This window comes from Anas platyrhynchos, chromosome 3, assembly GCF_047663525.1.
Source record: "Anas platyrhynchos isolate ZD024472 breed Pekin duck chromosome 3, IASCAAS_PekinDuck_T2T, whole genome shotgun sequence".
Classification (NCBI taxonomy): Eukaryota; Metazoa; Chordata; class Aves; order Anseriformes; family Anatidae; genus Anas; species Anas platyrhynchos.
Window position 1 is genome coordinate 19546503 of NC_092589.1, and position 19089 is coordinate 19565591.

Below are 19089 nucleotides of genomic sequence, written 5' to 3' on the forward strand. Positions count from 1 at the left end.
ATGAGACCCAAACTGCTGCCACCGCACGCAGCGTGTGGCTTGCTGCACGCAGGCTCAACTCTCCCGTGCTTTGCAGAGCTGCGGTGACAAGACTAGGACAATTGCTCTCCCTGCACTACTTGTAGACAATTATCTGCCAGCTGTTCCAGGCTGGGTTTTTCCACCCGCTTCCAACACAGCACTGGGTGGTGGGAGTCTGTGTAGCTAACAGAAGGTATTTCAGGGAAAGAATGAAGGAAGGTGGAAAATACTAAGTCATCGATATGTTACTACGAGAGTTAAGAAGCTAATAATGCCACGGTGTATGCATGATGTATCAGCCACCCGGGGGAGTGCTGCAGACATTGCATGCAATGAAGGCTCCTTGTAGGTGACAATAACTTGTCCTTAAAACTCCAGATTTGTACACATTACATTATCCTAATTAGACAACACACGTGCAGGCAACACTGAAGCTTGCTATACAAACCCATCCAGAGCTCTACATCCCACTCCTAACTTCTGTTTAATAAGGCTTGTAACTTCCCAACGACGGGATGGATGGCTGAGCTGCCACTACTGAGTGCAGTAGTGCAGCAAGCGCTGCTACTTGGACCCAACCAAACCCCCATCAACACCTAGACTTGGTATTTCCTCCAGTTGACCCCCTTCCCCCCCACCCACAATTTAACAGCAGCTATACATCCTGGCTCCTGAGAAGGCAAATTTCAGTTTAAGTTGTTGACTTCGAGTGGTTTTTGGCTCTCGCTTAGGTAATAAAAACCACAGCTTGGAAAAGCATTAAATCCAGCATGTCCAGAATTATTTTGTGTGACAATTACATCTGGGGTAATTTCAATTTAATACCTCACTGCAAGTGAAAATTGCAGTATGCAGCCCTAAAATTGCTGTAATAATGAAGATAAACCTGCTACGAGCTGCCTGTGCCACCTCAGGCTGTCACTAGATAAATGTTTTGTGCTGCTTATGGTATTTCATAGGTCACCCAATTGCCAACAACAACCAAAAAAAAAAAAAAGCAAAACACCCACAACATTTTCAGGAAACCAATGAAAGAAAGCTTGAAGGATATATTTTTTCAGGTTGTTTCTAAAAATACACAGAAAAATAAAATATATATTATTAGCACCAGCTCAGAGCAGCTGGCACCCATGAGGCTGGGGGCTGAAGGCTTCCACTCCAACCACCCCAGAAACAGCACCCAGCTGGAGAGACAGTTAGTATTTCCTCCTAAAAGCCAAGAAGTCAAGCTTTCACTTAATGGTAAGTTTCACTTTTCTGTTTGAAGGTTATTTCCCATTCAAATTTCCCATTCAAATTCCCAGTCTTTGGCAGTGCCAGAGCTGAGGGCTCCTCAGCACGTCACAGACATTCAAAGACCCCATTTTGAAGATGTTTTTCTTATGTTGCTTTATCCTTGTGCTCCTGGTCAGAGACCATGCTATTATGCCCCCATCTGAAATGGGATGTGTTCACACCACTGCTGAAGGACAAACCTACAAGCACTTTAGGTTCCAGGTGACTTTCCTGGACACTGGTCACCTCTCCAAGCTTGCCATGCCACCTGAGGGAAGATGTGTGCAAGAGTCACAGCAGCACAACACCCATGAGCTGAGCAGCACGGACTCAGACGCTGTGCCAGAAGCAGAGAAGAAATTGGTGGAAAAAAAGTAAACACACACAAGTTTCCTTTTAGGTCACAAAAAAGCAAACTAAATTAATTACGCAGATCTCAAAGCAACCTCAAGGGAGAGTTAATATTAACATCAAAGTTCCCAATTTGTATCCGCACTGGAAGAAGAGGGCTTGACAGCCTGGTGCATGCCTCCAGAAGGGTTCAGGTAGTCAAAAGGGTCCTGCCTGCATGACCACCACTCAGACTGCCACCAGGACAAGCACTGCCCATGGGAACTGGGGTCAAATCAATGGAAGGTTGACCCATAAGGAGATTTTTCTCCATAGCTTCTGGATATTCAAACACTGCTATATTTAAGTGGTGCACAATTAGTATTTCCTCTAATTTGCTGCCTCTCTTCCCTTCTTTCCTTTTTTCTTTCATTCCCTTCCTCTCCTTTCTCTCTTTTTCCTGCAAGATAGGTAACTAAAAAAAAAAAAAAAAAAATCATCAAAAAGCTAAATTTGAAGAAAGGGGGAAATGCAGGAAGGAAAAAAAATAGCTTTCTGTGCACATGATGTACTGCTTGCCTGTGAAACGCCAGACTGACAAGATGATGCATCTATAATATATTAGAAATTACCTGGATTTTTGTATTTGGGGAAAAAGGGAGGGGAAAAAAACTACTTAGCAACTACTGCAATGGAAGGAGAGAATAGCATGGCTGCATTTGAAACCAAGTTAAACCAGAAAAACAGACCGTAGGTCTTGATTTTCAAAGCAGCTCATGAATAATTCAGACTTGTAGGGCCCTCCACATTGATTTCAGGTCTGTCTTGGTTCTTGACTCCCTCCTGCTTGTCGTGGTTTAACCTGGCAGGCAGCTAAACCCCACAAAGCCCTTCGTGCACTCCCCCTCCCAGCGCTGTGGAATGGGGGAGAATATCAAAAAAAGGAAAGAAAAATAAACAGACACAAAAACAAAACAAAACAAAAAAAAAACAGTAACAACAAAAAGAGTAAACAAAGCAAGTGTTGCACAACACAATTATTGCTCTCCACCTGCTGACCAGCCACTCTCCAAGCAATGGCACACTTCCCCCTCCCAGCCAACACCCCCCAGTTGTATTGTTCAGCATGACACCATAAGGGGTGGAATATCCCTTTGGCCAGTTTGGATCAGCTGTCCTGCTCCTGTCCCCTCCCAGCTTCTTGGACACCCCCAGCCTCCTCACTGGCAAGGCAGCATGAGAAGCTAAAAAGTCCTTGATTTAGCGTAAGCACTGCTCAGCAACAGCTAAAATATCGCCGTGTTATCAACATTATTCTCATCCTAAATCCAAAACATGGCACTATATCAACTAGGAAAAAAATTAATTCTATACCAGCCGAAACTAGGATACCACCCTTCCTTTCTCAGAATTGAGACAAAAAGGAAAAAGGAACCAATATATGCAAAAAAATAAAACTATAAAAAAACAAAACAAAACAAAACAAAACAAAAACACTTTATTTTCAGTAGAATTTTAAACAGTGGCCAAATTTCCGATGTCAGTCTACTGGGACATCAAAGGATTTCACTTGTTGAAAACAAAAGCAAGATCTGTTACCTTGCACCTTCCTGGAAAGACACCAATCTTTTTTCTAAATTTACTAAAGAACTTTACAAGCTAGGATAACCTCAAGTTACATTTAAGACCATCTTCATTGATGTAAAGATTCCGTAGGGAGAACACTTTCCAACCACAGCTTCCTGGCACCACACAGCAAACCAAACCAGAAAAGGTCTCCATTCTCAACACACCTCCTTAGTCAGATCTGAGAGAGGTGGGCTTGTTTAGCCTGGAAAAGAGAAGACCAAGGGGAGATCTCATCAATGTGTATAAATACCTGAGGGGAGGGTGTCAAGAGCACAGAGCCAGTCTCTCTTCAGTTGTGCCCAGTGACAGGACAAGAGGAAAGGGACACAAACTGAAGCACAGGATGTCTGAATACGAGGGGGCACTTTCTTACTGTGAGATGGCAGAGCACTGGGACAGGTTGCCCAGAGAGGCTGTGGAGTCTCCTTCTCTGGAGATATCCAAGACCCACCTGGATATCATCCTGCACAGTGTGCTCTGGGTGATCCTGCTCGGCAGACGGGTTGGACTGCGTGACCTTCAGAGGTCCCAACCAACCTCAGCCGTTCCGTGGTTCTGTAAATTACTTACAGGAAGTTATCAAAGTAATCAATGGCACATAATAACTGTAAGACAAGCAGTCAATACTTTTGGGTGGCCAAAGGCCAAAGGATGCTCTAGCAGAGAGTGATCAATGGCACCTGGGAGCACCAAAGCACTTGGTGATGAAGCAATACTAATCTTCTGAAATCATCAGTGAGCCCTGGTGTGGTTTACAGCATGCTTTCTCTCCCCTTTAAGAATATATGATCCTCTCTGTGCATCACAAGGAAGAAGGTACCTGAAGGTCAAAGAGGAGACTGGGCACCTCCACAGATGGTTAGCCATCAGCACACCTGGGACACCTTGAGAAAATGTGTGTGTTTTGAAACCCATCAGCTGGGACTCACCAGAGGCCACCATTGCTTCCCATGAACTGAGAGAACCACCCCCACCACCACCACCTCCTGCCTTAAAAAATCCCCCAATCCCCCCTTTCTCTGGCGCAGCAGCCACTCCAGCTGTGCGATGCTTTCCTGCCAAAGGCTCCTACAGATGCCGGTGATCTCACAGCAGTGTTTCTGCTCCACTACGTCATTTGTTCCCTAGAAGTTCAGCACATACTTTGATATTTGAAATCACTTACTTTTAAATACAGCCTGTCATTTTTAGATGACTAAGCGTGTCAAAAACATTCAAGATCTAAATGAAAGCTTTTCCTTTGCAGGATGAGAAAAACTGATCACTTAGGCCTTATACTTTCCTGTATTTTTACTTGTAGATTCACTAAGAGCTTTGCTTTTGGTTTATCCTGGAATTGCTAACTCCTGTTTTTATTTTTTATTAAAGAAAAAATGAACCAAAACACGGTTATTCAATCAACCCTGCCAAGCTCCGTCCATCAGTATAGTCCCCAAATTCAGCCCCCACCACTTTGGCACTGCCAACACAGGTGTGACCCAGGCAAGGTGAGCTGAACGATTCCACCAGCCCCTGTGCTGCCTCCCTGTCAAGCCTCAGCATCTTGAACAAAAAGCAGCAGCACCCATGCCCAGATGCTGCTCACCTTGAAATGCAGAAATTCAGGGCATGGTGACTGGCAGGTCACGGTCTTTTATTAAATCCTCAGCTGTCTTCATCTTCCTGCCACCCACCTTCCTCCTCGCATCATGACCCACAAAGATCACTGCACCACAGGCAGATTCCTGGGGATGAACTTTTATCTCTGGGTTAACGTGTCACAGAAATCAGCTAATTAACTGGGGCTCTGTTGGTGAAAAAGGTTAATATTTTCTCATATCTCATGCTTGGAGAAATAATTAGCCTAGGCACTCCTGGATCTTCTGTTTCCTGAGAGCCAAAGTGAAAGAGAAGAGGCTGAAGAGACACGTGGCACTGGTGGATAGATGGCCACCACTCCAAATTTGGGCTGACAACACTTCTAAACAGCAATTGCATTTTAATGATAACTTGCAGCAGAACATTAATAGGGGGAAAACTCTGCTTGCACTGCAGTCCTCATCAGGGGCTCATCACTGCACAACATCTCCCCACAAGCCTGCTAACAACTGAGTTGGGATGCAGACTTTTTTTTTTTACCCCTTTCTTGCGTAAATGAAAGAACAGGAAAAAGACAAGGCAAGGATTATTTTAGATCAAAATAGAACTGCTCTGTGCATACATTTTTCTTGGCAAAGTGCAACAGTGGTGGGGGAGGGTGCAGAACTTCCAAAGTGAAATCAAAGCTGTCTCATGGAGAAATAAAATCAAAATAACTCGGGGGAAGAAAATCTGTCATTTGGGGAAGGGACAGCAGCTGTTTTCACCTTTTTTTAATCAGCAATTTTTGTCAAGCGAAGTATTACTTCAAATAAATTAAAGTGCTCAAGGGGAAACCGTGTCAAGGCTTTTGACACGGTTTCCCATAGGATCCTACTGGACAAAATGTCCAGCATACAGCTAAATAAAAACATCATACGATGGGTGAGCAATTGGCTAACGGGCAGGGCCCAAAGGGTTATGGTGAATGGGGCTGCGTCAGGCTGGCGGGCGGTCACCAGTGGGGTCCCTCAAGGCTCCATTTTAGGGCCGGTACTTTTCAATATTTTTATAAACGATCTGGATGTAGGAATAGAAGGCATTTTGAGCAAGTTTGCTGATGACACCAAACTTGGAGGAGTTGTGGACTCGAATGAGGGTGGAAAGGCCTTGCAGAGGGATCTGGATAGGTTGGAGAGCTGGGCGATCGCCAACCGCATGAAGTTCAATAAGAGCAAGTGCCGGGTCCTGCACCTGGGACGGGGAAACCCTGGCTGCACGTACAGACTGGGCGATGAGACGCTGGAGAGCAGCCTAGAAGAGAGGGATCTGGGGGTCGTGGTAGACAACAAGTTGAATATGAGCCGGCAGTGTGCCCTGGCAGCCAGGAGGGCCAACCGTGTCCTGGGGTGCATCAAGCACGGCATCGCTAGTAGGTCGAGGGAGGTGATTGTCCCGCTCTACTCTGCGCTGGTGCGGCCTCACCTCGAGTACTGTGTGCAGTTCTGGGCACCACAGTATAAAAAGGACATGAAACTGTTGGAGAGTGTCCAGAGGAGGGCTACGAAGATGGTGAAAGGCCTGGAGGGGAAGACGTACGAGGAACGGCTGAGGGCACTGGGCCTGTTCAGCCTGGAGAAGAGGAGGCTGAGGGGAGACCTCATCGCAGTCTACAACTTCCTCGTAAGGGGGTGTCGAGAGGCAGGAGACCTTTTCTCCATTAACACCAGCGACAGGACCCGCGGGAATGGAGTTAAGCTGAGGCAGGGGAAGTTTAGGCTGGACATCAGGAAGGGGTTCTTCACAGAGAGAGTGGTTGCACACTGGAACAGGCTCCCCAGGGAAGTGGTCACTGCACCGAGCCTGACTGAATTTAAGAAGAGATTGGACTGTGCACTTAGTCACATGGTCTGAACTTGGGTAGACCTGTGCGGTGTCAAGAGTTGGACTTGATGATCCTTAAGGGTCCCTTCCAACTCAGGATATTCTATGATTCTATGATTCTATGATTTGTGATAAAGTGCCCTCCTGGACTCTTCTCAGGAGAATGCCTGTCCCACGCATATGTTCTCCCTACCCAGTGAAACAATGCAGGGCTGGTGCAAGGGACAACCTGGATGAACACAAGGTGCAGGAGGTAAGAAACCTCCTGCCATACCTCTGGTGTTTGCTGCATCAGTTCAGAATCACCCCTCTGCTAGGATTCATGCTCTGTGAGCTGAGGGTCTGCAGGACACCGAGGTCTGATGGGCTCTGCTGAGCCCCCATGACCTGAAGACACCTTTTAGCCAAGAACAGAGCTCAAGAGTGCTTTCTCCTTGCTGCACAGACAGGTGCCATAACTCACTCTCACAGCACAGTTCTTTCATGCTCTTTCAGATATAACTAGCTTTCCTTCCAGGAAAAAAAAAAAACAAACAACAAAAAACAAGTGGAGTAACATCCACTGAACTGACATCCTCATGCATTCAAAATCTTTACCTATATATTTCCATGAGATCCTCATACAACCTAGCTCACTCCTGAACTCCTTCCCAAGAGTCACTCTCATCCTTTTCACTCATGAAAAAACAAGGGGGAAGAATAGGACTGCAAATACACAATGGCAGAATAAGCATCACCATTTGCCATTTCCCCATGACATCTGTGATCAATTCACAAACAACCCTGCTCCCGAACAAACACACCAGCCTCTAATGCCCCTGTACCAGCATCTCCTCCCAGTACCATTTCTACTTAAAGCCCCTCAGCCTGCTTCTCTCTGGGCAGTCTCTCAAGACATAAAAACGTGGCAGCTCACAGCAGCTGAGATCCTGGAAGAAACCCCATCCCATGAAGGAAAGAACAGAGTCTTTGGGACAAGACGACATTGGGATGATGGTCTGGCCAGCAGCATTGACCAGGAACAATTCTCAGCCTAGATTCAGACAGCTATCTCAGAGGAATTGCAACTTCTCAGTGCTCAAGCTTGCTATATCACATTTTATATAGCCCATTCTCATAGCGTATTCTCCTCCATCACTAAATGAAGGAAAAAAAAAAGTCTTCAAAAGAAGATAATGAGTAGAAAAAGATGCTTGAAAAGGATCATCGAATTCATGGAGTTTTGTAGTTTTGTCCCCTGAAGCCACCAGCCCATCTCAGAAACCATCTAGTCTAGCTGGCCTGCTCCTCCACCTCCACAGGCCACCAGACAAAAAGACACAGGGCAGGAAACATCACGGATGCTGTCACATGCTGGGGAGGCCACAGCCATTCCCAGGATGGGGGCTTGGGCACACCAATTGTTGGCCAGTACTGTGTGTTTCCAGCCCAACTTGCAGCCCGTGGGTCCCCAAAGAGACTTGCCACTTCATCAACTTCTTACCAAGTCTCCACATCTGGACGAGACAGCAGCAAAAGTTCGGTCTTTAAACTCCAGGTATTTCACAGCACGTTAGTCAAGGCTTGATGCTGAGTAATTTTGCCATACCAAAGCATTTTCAAGAAGCCTGGGAGCTCAAGAGCAAGTTTTGATCTCTTTGACACCAGTGTGAAAGAGGATAATCTCACCGTGATGCCAGTGAGGCTCACCTAGATAACAACTGTCTCAAAGGCATCTAAGCCCTGGATGTCATTCTGGGATGCTGCTCACAAACTACTTCCCCTTTGTAGAGCACCTCCAGGCCAACTCCAGCAGAAACAGGAGAATCTGAAATTTAGCTCTTTGCAGTGCTAGAATGATCCAATGAATCTTTTCCCTCCTCTTTCACGCAGCATCAACAGTGGATACAGGGAAATTTTGTCTCTGAGACAAAAGCTCTGGGTCCATTTATGATCATAGGCTGGTCAGATTTGTCCAAAAGGCTCACAAAAGCCAGTGTTGGTCCTGGAGCAATGGGGAGCAAACTGGCCATCACAGCTGTGCCGGAACAGCTGCCCAGCAGGAACTAGAGATATAAAATAAGTAGTGTGCCGTGTCTGGAGCACACAGCGCACACCCATGCTCAAACTGCCTCACCTTTAAACATGTGGACAGATGGGATCTTCTCAGTTTGCACCCTCTACATTTACCTTTGGGCTCCACCTTTCAGTCAATTCAAAAGCCTCAGCTCTCCAGTAATGTACAGGTCCCATCTGCAAGTGACAGCAGGTATAAACTCTATCAGAAAACTGTAGGCAGTAGGTTTTAAGATGAGGAGCTCAATACTGGGTCTTTCAGTAGCAACGAACAATTTATCCCAGCTAGCAAAGCTGACTGTCTTTGTAATCAGACTATAGCCAAGGTCTGAATTCCCAGAAGTACTTTAAAACAGGATAGCTATGATTAGAAGAGATAATAATGACAGTTCCCTAAAAAGAAAAATAAATCCTGGCATCCCATGATGATCCCATCTTACTTAAGATGCTATAGCTGATTATCAAATGGTTTATCAGTGCTTGGTGACAGCCTATGGGGAGCCCAAATCTGTCTCTCTTAATGACTTTCAGCTGCTTGGGCCATAACAGCCAGCTGATCGATGGCAGAAACAAAACCTTGGCCACTTTGGGCTCCTCCAGTTTAAGCTTGAAACACATGCCAATTCCTTATACAAAGACTCATCGCTCCACATCACCTGGCAGAAGCACAGCTTCACTGAGCAGTGTCAACCAGCAATGGGACCAGGCTCCTTGCAAACCAGCTCTTGCCTTTGATCACAGCTCCATTTGATGAATTTTTCTCATGCTTTTATCCCTGGAGATCTCAGCCTAAGGAGGTAATGGAAAAATACACTGTCAAGCACTAACCTCTTGGGGGTCTGGTGTCAAAGAGAAAAGTACTCACAGCATCCTAATGGAGATGCTTTCAGCCCAAATGTGTTTTCTGCTATTCATTTGTGTAACTGCTCACCTGCAATGTCCCGTTGTGCTCTTGCCTGTAGTTAGGAATAAGAAGGAGATCAAGACCAAAGGCAAAGCAACCCCAGGTCTCATCTTGCCCAGCTAATTCAGCCTCAGCATATCTGCTGGCAAGCCATCCAGCAACAGGACTCACACATACAGTGTCTCATCCTAACACGATAAATCTTATTTCTTAATGAAATCACAAGTGTCCTGGCTTTAGACGCTCTCTGCCCGCTGTGGCAGTCAAGCTGAGGGAACATCACAGGTATCACCTGGCCACATCCCTCCCTGAAGTCTCAACAAGCAGAGCCCCCAGCCCTGGGTGCTCTCCCACCTGAGGGGTGCCCTCCAACCGGCAACGCATGAGAGAGGAAACAAGGGGAAGGTCCTACAGCATGTTGTTGCCAGCAACGGGAATAGGAGAGACTGCAAGGGAAGAGATTTTTAGGGGGCACAAGTTCATGTGATTGAGTTTATGCCTGCCAGAAAGCTCTCAGTGTCAGCAGATGATGCAACACCTGATCTTCAAACCTGTCAGTTCCTCTGCCAGGAACTGCAGAACTGTTCCTCTGCAATTTGGCTTCAGCAACTGCTTTTCTCTCCCAGACATGCACATATACACACAAATGCAGCCTCCAGCAGCTGTAAAAGTCAAGCCCAACTGGGAAGCTACAGCCTCTCTTAACACAGTTGGGACTCAGGGAGGGAGGTGCAAAAATTCGGAGGATTATTGCCTAATGCCAGGATTTGACAGGGCTCCATCCCTGACCACCGTGCTCTGCCAGCTCTTGAAACAGCACTATAAAACTTGTATCAGAACCGTGGAGGAAAAAGCAAGGTGAACAGAGAGAATCAGGCAGTAGGGGATGCCTGAGGCTGGCTGACATCATTTACGCACTAAAAGGAAGGGAAGTGCAGGCAGGTCAGCAGGAACAATGCTCTGGCCATAAAATGCAGCCCCCAGAAGCCACGGTGTTTCCTCAGCTGAAATCACCCACAAACTGAGTGCAAGTTGGGGGCAGGCAAGAGCTGCTCTGTTTTCTTCAGCTCCAATTCCCTTGAGCACTGACTCCTCTCTGTCTGAAATCATTCCACTGGCTACAAATTGAAAACAAAATAAATCCAGCAAACATCGCTATGCAACTGGCTGCTGGTACCACACCCCACCCCACGGTGGGGTTTGCCTTCTCCGTGACCTTCTGGCAAAGAGCTTGCTGCTCAGACATGGCCAGGTTTTGTACATTCAGCTCTTGTTGGCAATGCTTGATGTTTGGCTGGATTGGCAAATTAAAATCAAAACTCAAGGAAATCTCCTGCAACCATCCTGGTGCAACACCACACAGGGAAGCTGGAGGAGCATCGCTTCCATGTCCTGGACATGAGGGCTGTGAGGTGTCAGTACTCCTTCAGTACCTGCACTATGAACAAAGATTTTTTTCCACGTGGGACTTCTCAGACCCTGCGCCTTCCTTTCCCCTCTGTCCAGCATGACAGGTCCCTTCCTCCCTCCCCCATTCCTCTCCCAGCCTCTCCAGCACCACCTCTCCCAGGCATCCAGCAGCCCCCTTTGCTCGATGGCTTCTCCGCTGCTTGGCTAACAGCGCATCATCTTCAGCATTGTTCAGACGTATTCAGTAAATCAGAATCCAATTAGTGGGTTAAGGAAATTGGAAGCAAATGCTATTAGCACCAGCCCCTCCTACATGCTATGCCCTTGCTTCATCCTTAACGAGAACTTTTCTTTTTGCTTGCCCGGGAACAAGGTGGCAGCCGCAGCAGTGGGGGTGCAGCGAAGTGGCAGCTGAGCCCCCCTTCTCGTTTAGTAGGGCAGATGGTTAATAGCCCCAGCATTAATTCTCTCCAGGAATAGTACGCTCACACTCTGATCAGCTCCAACAGGCATCCATAAGGGCTGTCAGCCCCACTCTGGAGAAAGGAGCATCTGGTCCTTGCTATGAAAAGGGGCTAGAAAAATTAATTATACAACAGCAACAACAAAAAGAGCACCACTGATTGCTACAGGGCTGAAGAGCTGGCGTTGTTTCAGCATTTCAGCCCAAGTGCTGCATTGGATCTGGAACAATGCAAATTCAGAGTCAGGTCACATTCCTGGTGCTGGCTCTCTGAGACACACTGCCCAGGCAGCAAGGTCCTGAGGCTGAGACACACGGCTCCTCAGGAGGGTTTGCACAGGCTATATAATGTCCCCAGAGGACAAGGAGGAAAACTGTGCAACCAAATCTTGCTGCAGTTCTCCCAGTATCCATCCTTTTGGGTCCTTTTTGAGTGCCAAAGCATATATTTGACCCTGATGGTGCTGGAGCTGCTAAAAGAAGTAACCTAGCAAGTTCTTTTCTTCCTCTCCAATTCACTCTGCAGTAGTCCCTTTTGCTTCTCATAGATTCCTCTCTCTTCAACTGGTCAGCACTTATTTTGCTGTTTTATCCCCTTGCACCATCTCAGTGCCTCCTTCACAGGAGAAGAATTCCCAGCACCAGTGAAGACTGTGTCCATCATGATGATGACGCCCATTACCGCTGCTACACGTCACACAAACCTATTTCTGCTTTTCTGGAAGAAAAAAAAAGTCATTTTTTTTCTCTCCCTATGATCCTAGACTAATTCATTCATACAGGAAGTAATGACTTTAACATATAAGTTCAGGACCGCCACACTTGACAATAAGTCAACTAAAGTGAAAGATTTGATCCCCAAAATACAAGCAGAACGAAAGCCAAGTACAACCTGGGCGTGGTCAAAGAGCCTAGTTTTCCCACTCCAGCATCCCCAAACCAGGGAAGAGGTATAGCACTATCCACCCACATATTGAAGTTTCTTGAGGGAGATGAGGAAAATAAAGATTGAATAATACTGCCTTTGGCACCTCACCTGATTTCTCCGCGAATCCTCTGTTATTCAATATTTCTCTTAAAGCTCCTGCTTCTACCTGATGCACACAAATTTAAAAAAAAAAAAAAAAAAAGCAACTACAAAAAAATCGTTTTGCCTTCATTTAAAAACCATGACTTGCAGCGTAACCAGCAAGAATTTGCCTCGAATTTGCACAATTGCTGGTGAGCTGAACCCAAGCACGACACTACCAATCTGAAACTGAAAGCGAGTGTGTTCCTTCACCTTGCCATGGCCCTGACCAGTGCTCCTGCTATAACCCCTCCCCAGAACAGTGGTCCCCCCAAAACGCCCGGCCAGCTGCTGTCCCCAGGAAGGGAGGGCAGAACCTGTGGTGGCGGGTGTCACGGATGGCACGGTCACTGGGCATCCTCTCGCTCTCCCGCTGGTTAAAGGCATGGAGCCGGTACGGGTCCTCGCCGCCCTTCCATTTCCGAGCGCTCAGGTATCTCCGCTCTTCAAACTCATCCCACAGGTCGTCCCAGTCCGCCTCTGAGCCCTGTGCGCACAAAGTCAGCCCCATTAGAGACAGGAAGGAGCAGGGGGCACCTGCAGGACAGCCTGGCCCCTTGGCATCACCCAGCCCCGCTCAAGAAGTTGGGCAGCCCCGCTTTGGAAGAAGATGCTAACAAGGAGCCTAATGAGGTCTTGTCTTTTTCCCTCCCCCCCTTACAGCCTCGAAGCAGTGTGTTAAAGAGAATCTGGTCATTTGAGTTTAAAATTAATTCCAAACCAAACGCCCATCTCTGGTGGGTCCTACTATCAAGCAGCACGGTCTCAGGAAATACAGAAAAATAGGACTTTGCCATGCAGCCCCCTCTCAGGGTGCCAAGCTGCCCTCCATCACAGCTCACCCACTCCAGCAGCTATCAGGGGCTGAGCACCCCTCAGTATCACGCAGCTGGTGAGCGCAACGCAGAGCTAATGAGATCACATCATCACAGCAGCACAGGCTCTTTGATCCCAACACGTAACATGGCAAAATTCAAACATTTACAGATGTCTCAGCCCCTAAGGAATTTGTGGTCTTATCCAATAATTGATCTTTTTTTTTTCTTTCTTTCTTTTTTTTTTTTTTCAGTTAACACCATCTCAAAGATGATTTTGCCAGCTAATAGCACAAAATGAAGCTTTTGAAACAGGTGATTTTTATCCTGTAATTGATTTTACTTGCATCTGACAGCATGCTCGCTGTGTTAATAGGATGGGGAGGAAGGAGCATCCACCAGCCTCCACTGCAGGACCAAGCTCAGGATCTCCAGGAGCATGGGGTACCCAACAGCACCCTGCTTCACAGGGACACTGTCCCCAAAAAGCTGACAGCCAGGGCTGCAAGGGTTTCCAGGTACAACATTGTTTTTCTCCTACTGCATTACCCAGCAGCTCTATCAGGAGTTACTCCAGAATTTACCGCAGTGCAAGGAAGACACCAAGAAACCCTTGAACCACCAGTTGGACAGGGAGAAAACTATCAAAGACTTGAAGAGAGTTATTAAAATAATCGGGTCACCGCAGTCCAGCAGTTTTACAAGCTCAGGAACGCACGGAACTTGTCTGCAGGCTTTCAGGAGGACTGATGGAGACTGGGTGATAAATATTATTTATGTTCTTTCTAAGGCATCCTGCAAAACATGACTTGCTGCCACAGTACAAGATAAGCAAAGAGTAAGCCTATTGCATTTCAGGACCACCAAAGCCCTCAAGGTTATAAAGATGATGATAAAGATGATGACCCCCAGGGAAGGGGGAATGGCTCTGTTAAAACAACTGCCACAGAGTTTCAGCCCCTAAATGTTAACACTGGGAAGAAAACCAGAAGTTGTTTTTTGGCTGGTTGGTTTTTAAATCAAACTTGATACAAGAAGTGGAATTAAAAGTGGTCACGTAGCACTTAAGGCTGTTGGAGATACATATTTTTATATAGATAGCCCACCTTCTCAGCCAGAAAATACCCACGTACACCATGACCAAAATCGAGGCAGCATCCTTTGTAGTGGAGGACCCACAGGCAGAAGACTCACCTGGTCCTCAGCACCCACTCAGGGAGGGGGAAAGCAGGTTGAAATGGAAGGAGAAAATCCCTTCACCCAGCCAGGGGTAGCACATCACTTCTGGGTCACTGGATGAGGTCTTCATTGCAATATTTCTGCCATGGATTATCATCTCTTCCTCACAGCAGAGTCCTATCCTGGGAGTTCTTTAAATGATGTGCAAAAATCTAGATTTAATTTATTATGATCAAACTCACTTTAGAAGCCCAATTACCTTGCACTGGAGAAGGATCGAGTCGATACTCCACTTGCCTTTCTGTCTTCCACATGGCTCCTCTCCCTAAGCTTCATATTCATTTTCTCTCATGTACTGGTAATAAATTTTCATTTTTTTTCCTTCAAATTAGGTAATTTCTCTTTCAGCACTGCAGTTTAATAGCTAGTATTAATTATAGGAAACACAGTCAAAGCTTAAAGAGTTTGAGACTGAACGAGTCCACGGGAAATAGTGGAAAAAGATATCAAAGCCAAACAGGTAGCTTGGGACACAAGTGCTGAGCAGCTCACCCTCTCCTCTGTGCCGCATTTTGCAATGCCTCTGCTAATAACCCTGCCTTTTGCATTTTCTTACCCATTGCAGAGATCTCCTACTGCATCCCACTACGCGGCAGAGATGCTCCCCATGGAAAGCGCAGCTTGGAGAGAGCCCCCTCCTTTCCCAGCCTGTTGAAAACACCCCAAAACCAAGTAACAGCTCAAAAAGCAAGCCCAGAGCGAGGTATTCACTGCAACACCACAGCAAAGACCGAAAGGCGATGCAAAGGCGTGCTTCCTCTTCTGCTACTTAAATCACAGCTCAGAAACAAACAAAGAAAACAAAAAAAAAGAGGGGAAAAAATCAGGGAGTGTTGCTGTGCGGGGATAGCAGGTCATTAATGGGAAGGAATAAAATTTTCTGGCAACTGTTAGCGCCTTGTTTATGTGGATTTCCATGAATACAACATATTAATGGCATAATGATTGTGTGATTACAGGACAGCAGGGATTACTCGAGCGGGAAGGAAGAATGAGCATCCCTGCTGCAGGCCTATTGCTTCCCCCAGGGAGGCTCTGCCCTCAGACACAGGCTGCAGGTTTCCATGGGCTGGCCACCCCCAGCCTAAGGTAATGGGTGGCAGGAGCTGAAAGTGGTTCCTGATTCACTCCCAGGCAATCCATCAGCCTAGCACAAGCTCCAGGAAACAAGAAAAAATTAGTGTGTATTTGGCACAAATGGCCTCCAGGGACCCCGATGTCCTGAGGCACGTCACTGCTGGCCACAGCAATCGAGCTGTTTGTGTGCTGTGGCTCAGGGACACCAGGGGCGGAGGGTAATCCTTCAGCAGGAGCTGCAACCAAGCATTACACAAATGAGATTTAAACACTGTGCCAAAGTGCCAGGCCCCTGTGAGCAGGAGACTGTTACAGAGCTGTTACCATCCGAGGCACTAATGCTGTCTGACAGAATTATAATGATTCCCACAGAAGAGGGCTCAGCCCTCCTCGTATCCCGGTGCCAGAGCAGGCAGTAAGAGGAGCAATGGTCCCAGCAGGGGAAAGCAGCACATCACAATGCCCCAGCCTCCTCCCCATCTCCCCAGGCAGCCACTGGGACTTGCTCAAACACAAGTCTGACCCCTGTGTAAGCACCTCCCAGATGGAAATGTCCCCATGCAGGCTCTGGAGCTGGATCTCCAAGGGTTTGCCTGAATGCCCCGTGCTCAGCTGGACTTAGCACAGGGTGCTGGCCGGATCTACAGCACAACGAGCCGACCCTGAGCTGAGGCAGCTGGGACACTCTCTTCACAGAGCAGCAGCCTGGCAGCTCCCCTGACACCTTGCCCACTGCATCCCCCGCTACGCAGGAGGCAGGGAGCAAAGCAGGCTCACAGACGGGATCTTGTACTCACTCGGCCTCTGCCAAAACCACACCAGCAGCTCACCTCTTCCGCCAACCTACAGCAACCTGCAGCAGAGCTGCCAGAACAGTGCTTTCAGCCCCCTGCCCGAGGGCCCTAGACCCCAGGGTCCACCCCACTGACCTCTAGGAACGAGGCTCAGCTGCAGACTCCCTGGGATTCACACTCCAAAAGCTGCTCTTCGTCCAGCACCTCCCCAAATCAGACACGCACGTGCAGCCACACAGGAGCGCCTTGCTGGACAAATTAGCTTACAGGACAGCCCGACACACAAAGACAAACCCTGGGTAATTAAAAAGAAAAGGAAGCCGATTATACGCTCCTGGAGAATATCGCTGCCTGCTTCTGTTTTATTTATATATTACGCTGTATAATGAGCTGAATATTTAGGAGGTCAGCACAAACCAAGCTGCTGACAAGAGAAGAGAATACCCAGCTCTGTCTGCGCCAGGAGGCACGCAGGAGGATGGAAAGGATTTTCCATCATCTCTCCCCGCTTGCAGTTCCCCCAGGACCCCGCGGGGCTGCTCAGCTCTATTGCCAACTCTAAACTACTTGTGCTTGGGCAGAGGTTTTCTCAAAAAGCCTTTCCCGGAGTCTGATGTCTGCCTCCCCACTTCAACCCAGCCCTATCCCGGCGGGGTTTGTACTTTACAAGCCTCTATGGCTGGCGCTGCTCCCGTCACCAAGCTAAAATTGTATTTTTCTTAAATTTTAATAACGCCCAAATCCCCCAGAACAGCACACTTCTGAGCTCTGCCACAAGCCACCTGGAAAGGATGAGCTAGGGCAGTGATTTTCATCCCCAGCCTGCTGGCAAGAGTGAACCCTCACTAATGGGATTGCAAGCAGTAATTAGGAGAAATGAGTTTGGGACAAGTCTTCCCTCAGCTGAGAGAAGAGAGAAATTGCTGTGGGATGCTGGGGGAGCAGCACTGCTGTTGGGAGGGGATGTTCACACCCTGCCTGTTAAATCACCTGCAGTGCTGGTCTGGCTCTCACCCCTCTCTCTGCCACGGTGTGCCGAGGACTCATCGCCGTCGTGTTGCAAAGAGCTGCAGCTCAGTGAGCTGCCTTAAACAGCACTGCACCTCACAACTGCATGCTGCCCAAGGGTGTTTCAGTGTCTCTGCCCTGTTCTGCCATGGTGGGGGCTGCTGAAACACCCCCCAATGCCCCTGCATCATCAGCTGTGGCCAGCTGCTGAGGACATCTGCACCTCTCACCCAAGCAACCTCTCATCCCAAACAAGTTTGGTTTCAGCAAAGAAATCTGCCCTTGACCTGAGGAGCACAGTGGGGGGGGCAGCAGGCAGGCTAGGTGATCCTCCAAAGGTAGGCAGCGATTAGACAGTGCGTTAATTGGGAAAGAAAGAAGGGTGGCACCCATTTCCCCTGCGCCAGCCAGGTTTGGCCCAGGCATCATCAGGAGTCAAAGGCATTTGGGAACAGCACAGACCCACGAGCAGTAAATAGAGTGGTGAAAGGAAGCTACTGCAGCGACAGACAGCATTTATTTTTTCTTGTGAGCCTTTTCAGGACATACGGGAGCTGCTTCCCAGCCATGAAGGTCACCGCAGCTTTCCCATGCTTCAGCAAGAATGGCAGCTGATTCGGTATTTAGGAGCCCGTGGCTGCACTCAGTCTCCAGCTGAGCTTTGCTCTTCCTTCTGCGTAAAAGCCAAAGGTTGGAGCGGGGAGAGGGAGGGTAAAGCAGAAAGCAGCCCTTGTCCTGCTCTGAAAAGAGCCCTCTCGAGAGGGAACAGAGGGAAGAGATCTTGCTGATGGCGCACGCAGCATCCCTGACCTGCTGTGGCCTTCTCACAGCAGCAAAGGCAGTGGTAATTTTTTCTGTGGGGACCTTCAAACAGCTTTAGAAACTAATGCCATTATCTTTCCCCTTCCAAATCGTGCAGCAAAGAGGGGCAATTTGTGGCAGCTGCATGGGAAACATGATGGCCGGAGAAAGGAAAATGCCTCTGAGGGAGGGAAAGCTCAGTCTGCTTTACCTGGTTGTATTCTAGCAGGGCGAAGAAAGAAAGAGATAAGAAAATAAATATTCAAGCAAAACAAAAGAATCATGAACACACAGGACACGTACGTGCATTGCTCTAGTTGTCCTCAGGAAGGCAAAGGAGAGACCCCCATCCCCATCAGTGGTTTGGAGGAGCAGAGCTTCACCAGGTGGGTGCTGAGGCACAGCCAGCACCAAGGAGCTACTGCTCAGCAAGAAATGCTGTCAGTCAAAGCTCCCCAGTCAGTCAAAGCTCTCCCAGTCCCCAAAGCTGCACCTTGTTTCCAGCTCTGGATGAGGCTCAGGTTATTCCCAGCCATGACCCATTTTCCCCGTCCCTATCAGTAGCTCCCAAGGCTGCTACTTGGTGCAAGACTCCCCACAGAGCATCGCCCACGCCGAGCAGCTCCCAGCCTCTCTCCCCTTCCCACCTCTCACTCTCTGCCAAGTGGGAAGAGCAGAGGGAAAACATTTCTCGGAACTAATTGGGGTTGAGCCATCTCCTTACCTTACAAACAGTTTTATACAAAGGAAGGTGTTTC

The 19089-nt window shown here is 47.9% G+C and overlaps 1 protein-coding gene across 2 annotated transcripts in view; it reads right to left on the minus strand.

Moving 5' to 3' along the window:
* Positions 1-19089, minus strand: part of GALNT14 (polypeptide N-acetylgalactosaminyltransferase 14) — a 67361-nt gene that overhangs the window by 31086 nt on the left and 17186 nt on the right. For both annotated transcript variants that reach the window (XM_027453652.3, XM_027453653.3), the window contains one exon: positions 12915-13084. In XM_027453652.3, coding sequence (XP_027309453.3) covers positions 12915-13084 — 170 coding nt within the window. The remainder of the gene's footprint in view (positions 1-12914; positions 13085-19089) is intronic.